Source organism: Guillardia theta (assembly GCF_000315625.1).
Source record: "Guillardia theta CCMP2712 unplaced genomic scaffold GUITHscaffold_226, whole genome shotgun sequence".
NCBI lineage: Eukaryota > Cryptophyceae > Pyrenomonadales > Geminigeraceae > Guillardia > Guillardia theta.
Genome location: NW_005434450.1, coordinates 1 through 1,033, shown reverse-complemented (window position 1 = coordinate 1,033; position 1,033 = coordinate 1). Strand labels below are relative to the sequence as shown.

Below are 1,033 nucleotides of genomic sequence, written 5' to 3'. Positions count from 1 at the left end.
CAGCAAACTCTGGTTCAACATCTTCCCGGTTTCCAACCTTTGTGGCCACAAATTCCACTGAACAACCACCACCCTCCCCCACTCAGCAACATCTGAATACCCCACCCCCTATTTATGATCGTATTACCCACCCTTTAACCCTCATTCTTACCTACACCTCGCGCCCCACCCCCTTCATGTCCACCACCAGTTGATGAACCCTGCAGGCTTACCCACCCCCTCAGTCTGACACCACACCTTGTCCCATCAACTCCAGACCCCTCCGTCACTACCCCTACCCATGTAAATATCGGCACGAATCTATTTGACCCGGCAGGTATACTTCAAAAATACCCCACAAAGCACCTCATTCAGTACCCTGATTCTAAAAATACCCCCCTATTTCCCAGTACCCTACGAATTATATTAGGTAATACCAGACAGGGTGTAACCCCCCACCCCTTGGGTAGGACCCTCTACCCCTCACCTTCCCTCGCCCCCCAAATCCAGGGCATAAAAGATGTTGCCCCGACTGGAGTAGCACCAAACCTCCCCATGCACCTGACGCGCCCACGTACCGCCTCTGCCTCTGCCTCCACCACCTCCGCCGCCTCCTCCTCCTGCTCCTCCTGCTCCTCCTCCTGCTCCTCCTGCTCCTGCTCTTTTCCTTTCACTTCTCGCAGGTCGTTGAGACGCGGTCTCTTGTGTGGGCACTCGTTGCTAGCAGAGGAGATCGAGAACGTGTGGCATCTCCCAGACTTCGAGCGCTACCGACCCAAGACAGACACCAAGCTCCTCATCGTTGCTTCTCACTATGAGGCCTCTTCAAAGAAGCAAGAGTTTCTCGGTCGGGCAACTGAGTTCGACGCTTCGTCTCACTGCTGGCCGCCGCTGCTAGGAGGAGCCAGCGTGTCGGGAGCCTCGTCCACAGACTTCGAGCTGGTGGACGAGAGGCTTGCGAGCTCAGACGAGGAGTACGAGATGGTCAGCATGATGACGGATTCGGCAAGGAACTGAGGAGCGCAGCGAAGAAGTACTCTTGCTAGGGGACAAC

The 1,033-nt window shown here is 55.7% G+C and overlaps 1 protein-coding gene across 1 annotated transcript; it reads left to right on the top strand.

Moving 5' to 3' along the window:
• Window positions 1-534: 534 nt before the first annotated feature.
• GUITHDRAFT_148604 (hypothetical protein) lies at window positions 535-963 on the top strand (the record flags this gene model as incomplete). Its single annotated transcript, XM_005819381.1, has 1 exon — window positions 535-963. A coding segment is annotated over one exon (429 nt), but the record flags the coding sequence as incomplete, so codon positions are not given.
• Between the last annotated feature and the right edge of the window lie 70 nt (window positions 964-1,033).